This window comes from Cebus imitator, unplaced genomic scaffold, assembly GCF_001604975.1.
Source record: "Cebus imitator isolate Cc_AM_T3 unplaced genomic scaffold, Cebus_imitator-1.0 Scaffold217, whole genome shotgun sequence".
Lineage (NCBI taxonomy): Eukaryota > Metazoa > Chordata > Mammalia > Primates > Cebidae > Cebus > Cebus imitator.
In genome coordinates this window covers 2741416-2745540 of record NW_016107532.1, presented here as the reverse complement: position 1 = coordinate 2745540, position 4125 = coordinate 2741416, and the positions used below count along the sequence as shown (strand labels likewise).

Sequence of the window (4125 nt, the reverse complement as noted above, 5' to 3'; positions counted from 1 at the left end):
TAGGCTCAGTCCTAGCCATCAGTAACTAGAGGGGCCTCCTCAGATATTTCACTTAACCACCCTGAGCCTCAATTTCCTCATCTATTAAAGTAGAAATAATACTTTCTGATCTATAGCACTATAAAGATTGCTCCTGAGGGCAGGACTACTTTTTTTTTAGGGAAGTGGTTTCCCTTGAAAACCAGAAAACCTACTAGATAAATTATAAAAGAGGCCGGGTGCAGTGGCTCATGCCTGTAATCCCAACACTTTGGGATCAGCCTGGCAAACATGATGAAACCCATCTCTACTAAAAATGAAAAAATTAGCTGGGTATGATGGTGGAATTGTATATGTAACCCTATGTTTAACTTATCGAGAAACTGCCAAACTGTTAACCAAAGTGGCTGCACTATTTTTACATTCCCACCAGCAAGATGAGTCCCAGTCTCCCCACATTGTTGCCAGCACTAGTTACTGACTTTTTATGACAGCCATCCTAGTGGGTGTGAAGTAGTGGCTCACTGTGGCTTTGATGTGCATTTCCCTGATGTGTAATGATAATGAGTGTCTTTATTGGTCATGTGTATATCTTCTGTGCCTATTCAAATCCTTTACCCATTTTATAACTGGAGGATTTGTCTTTTTATTGAGTTATAAGTGTTCTTTATATGTTCTGGATACTAGACCCTTATCAGATATTTGATTTGCAAATGTTATCTCCCATTTTGTGGGTTGTCTTTTCATTTTCTTAATAGTATCCTTTGAAGCTCAAAAGTTTTTAATCTTGAAAAAGTCTAATGTTAAATGTTCTTTTCAATGCAAGACGTTATTAGTACATTATCTAAAAAAAGTACATAACACACTTCGTTCAACTGTGCCTACCAGGTGTTGGGTTAGGGTATACAGAGAGAAATACGGCATACCCTCAAGAAACGCATACCCTCATGGAGTCGGTTTATGCAGCTGCTGTTAAATGGCTGAGTTGGCCAGGGCTCTGCCCTAGCTCTGGAGGGTCCTGGGGCGGGATTCAGCCAGTACTGGGGTGGTACAGTGGGGGTGCGGAGGGGAGGGAAGAGCCCCTGCACGAAAGCCAGCTGGGAGACAGGTGGAGCTGTACTCTCCTGTGGCCAAGAGGGGAAAGACACAGCTCTGGGGGCTACAGTTCCTTTCAAGCAGAGAGTTCTCTGAGCTGGGAAGCAGCAGTGAGGAGGAAAGGGAAATCCTGGCCTCTCCCAGAAAGTGACCTCAGGATGCTGCTAAAGGACCATCCCCAAAGCTACCTGACTTTCTGTCTCTCCAAGGGAACCGACAGCTCCATCCACAGAGTGCCTGAGACATCCCAGGAGGGTGCAAAGGGCTCTCCAAGAGAGAGTCCTAGGGGGCTCTGGTGAACTGGTCACAAATAATTACATTTAGAAAATCCTAGAAAATGGTAAATGTTCAGATACATGTAAGTTAACCAGCTTACCCCCATTACTGAAACAACAAACTAGTCCCTGGGAATACCTGTTTCCCACCAATTGAATGCACTAGCCAGACTGTGACCAAATCATGGCCTAAGGGCACAGGGCTGAATGGAAATCCTTGGTCTTCAGGTAACTGATCTTAAATTCCCACTGCGTTTTGTAAATTCTCATCTTACCACCAATAAGGTGATCTAGAAAGGACAGGGTCTCCTCGGAGCCTGCTTGTGTTGTAACTTTTTCCTCTACCTGGCCTCTCTTGCAGGGCAGTGCCCATTCATTTCGAAGTGAGCCAAGCCAAATAAATGACCGTCCCCTGCAGCCCTTCCCCATCCTTGATCTTCTCTCGCCCACCTACCGGGATGGCAGCCCGGGGGTCCAGTCCATTCTCCACCACTGAGAGCATCTCCACTCACACAGCTGCTCCCTCGGAGAATCACATAACACCTGAAGAGATAGATGGCAGCCAGATGAACGGGCGGCCAGCTCCCCACCAGGCAGAGTCCATTCCCAGCAAGCAGTAGGAGGTTAGCCCCTCTCACTCAACACAAAAGTAAAAACTGAGAGTGGATTTGAAGGAAGGAGAGCCCAGAGGGCTCAGTCCTTGGGAGGCAAGGAGTCCTGGGTGCCAGGGGTGGGTCCACCCCAAGGAGTGGGTGGTAAAGGCAATTCACATCAAATGCTGCCCGGAAAGCCAGGGCCCTGTAGGATCAAAACCTGTAAGCAGGGAACAACAGCCTGATGCAGATACACAGCTGTGGATGCAAGGGGGAGGATGCAGCTGAAGGTGGAAGGAACCCACTGGGACCAGGAAGCAGGGGCTTACAAGTCACATTCAGGGGCTGGGTCCTGCAACACCCTGCCCCCACCCCTCACTCTTGTCCCAGTCCAATGTCTGCCAGCTCAGCAGTAAAAAGTACAACTGGAATGGCTTTGAAAAGGAAGGGCTCCCTTGCTACACTTCTTCTTCTTTGGGCTTCAAGGGTCTGGCTTGAGTGGCATACAGGGGCATGTCTAATCGCGACAACCACAAGGTCTCGTTGCAATCTGCCACTAACCAGGTAGGCATGAGCAGACTTCTTAGATGGAGAATGTGTAAAACCCCTGTCACAGGGACTGATACGTACCTGTACCTGGTGTCTGTCATCCCAGTGGATGTGACCACTTAAATCTACAGACCAAGAATGCCATGTCCAAATGAGTATGCAGGAAGAGTTGAAGTCAGTGAGTGGTTCGATCCCTCAGGGCTGCCGGCTTCCCCCTGGGAGTGGGTGGGGTGGGGTGAGGACTTTGGTCTAAGCCTGTGGGGGCTGCTGGCTGGTGGCCCCATCCCAGCAACTTGGGCAGACCTAGGCTAGGCAGGCACATTCACATCTAAACAAATCTCTAGCGAATGCCCGGCTGAGCATCAGGGGAACACCAGGAAAGGGATGGCTGTCTGGGCTCTCAAAAAATAACGGCACAAAGAAGTTAACAAAACCAAGGCTCTCTTTACTTATATTGCCTAATTGATATCCCTCCTGAGCACCCTAGAAGTGCTGTTTTATTATCTCCACCTGACAGATACGGAAAGGCAGCTCACACAGGGCAAGGAAGTTCCTGAGGTCCCAGGGCTGATAAGCCACTTGACTCCACCACCGGCCCCCAGGAGGAAGCCAACCCAGCCGTAAAAAAACCCCAATTCCTGAGTGAGTGCTGTAAACCAACAATAAAATTCTACACCCCCCAACTGCCTGAATGGATTCCCTCTTGGCCAAAGGGATTTTGAAAAAACTTAAAAACCTGGTTCAGGCCATGAGAGGAAGTGGGGCATGGGCCATGCCTCATGATAGCCTCTCCCTTCTGGAGCTTAGACACAACTGACCAGCATTAACATTAAAACAGAATCCTGAGACTCACAGGACAGACTCTTAGCAATAAAGATACCAACTCCAACCTGACTCTGGTCTAACACCACATGAGAGATAACCGGCCCTAAAGGAAATGAAAGTATTTTACCCCCAAATATGTTTATTTGACATATTTTGGAATGGCCCTGCAAAGCCATCTCTTGTGGGGAAAATTTATATCCTGCAGAGATTCCCTTCCCTTTCTAGGCCTTTTACTGATCTAGGAGAGATTTAACTAAGAGTCCCACACCTTTTAGGGTCTGATAAAATACATGTACTATCTATTCTCTCTGGAGCCTGTTACCTGAAGGCTTCATCCACACCTTGGCTTCCACAACCCACCTTATCTTAACCCCAAGCATTTCTCTCCGCTGACTTCAACTCTTTAGGCAAAGTTTAACTCTTTCAACCAATTGCCAATCAGGAAATCTTTTAACTGACCTTACCCTGCCCCTACCAATGTATACCTGACATGTACTAATTTATGTCTTTGCCTGTAACTTCTGCCAGTACCTTGGATAAAAGCAAGCTGTAACTCAATCACGCTGGCACCTGTTCTCGGGACCTCCTAGGACTATGCCATGGGTCATGGGCAAAACTGAGGTTCAGTAGCAATGGGCCTCAGGTAAGGGACAGAACTGTCTGGTTTCTTCATCCCAACTCTTGTATCTTTCCCTGGACCAAACGGCCTCAGGTCTTTGGCTCAGAGAATTTCAAGCAAACTACTACTTCCTCCTCAGAGGTACTTGGAAGCTCCATTTTATCACAGAAGGTCTAAAACCAACAAGAAA

General features: G+C 47.6%; 1 protein-coding gene and 1 pseudogene across 5 annotated transcripts in view; both read right to left on the bottom strand.

Moving 5' to 3' along the window:
* Positions 1 to 4125, bottom strand: part of PLEKHM1 (pleckstrin homology and RUN domain containing M1) — a 52523-nt gene that overhangs the window by 45979 nt on the left and 2419 nt on the right. For 4 of the 5 annotated variants that reach the window (XM_017549317.2, XM_017549318.2, XM_017549320.2 and 1 more), the window contains exon 2: positions 1804 to 1892. In XM_017549317.2, coding sequence (XP_017404806.1) covers positions 1804 to 1851 — 48 coding nt within the window. In that variant the 5' untranslated portion in view covers positions 1852 to 1892. Of the gene's footprint in view, positions 1 to 1803; positions 1893 to 2572; positions 2707 to 4125 lie in introns of all 5 variants that reach the window. The other variant, XM_017549319.2, reaches the window with a different exon arrangement.
* On the bottom strand, positions 164 to 213 carry LOC119474211 (annotated as a pseudogene).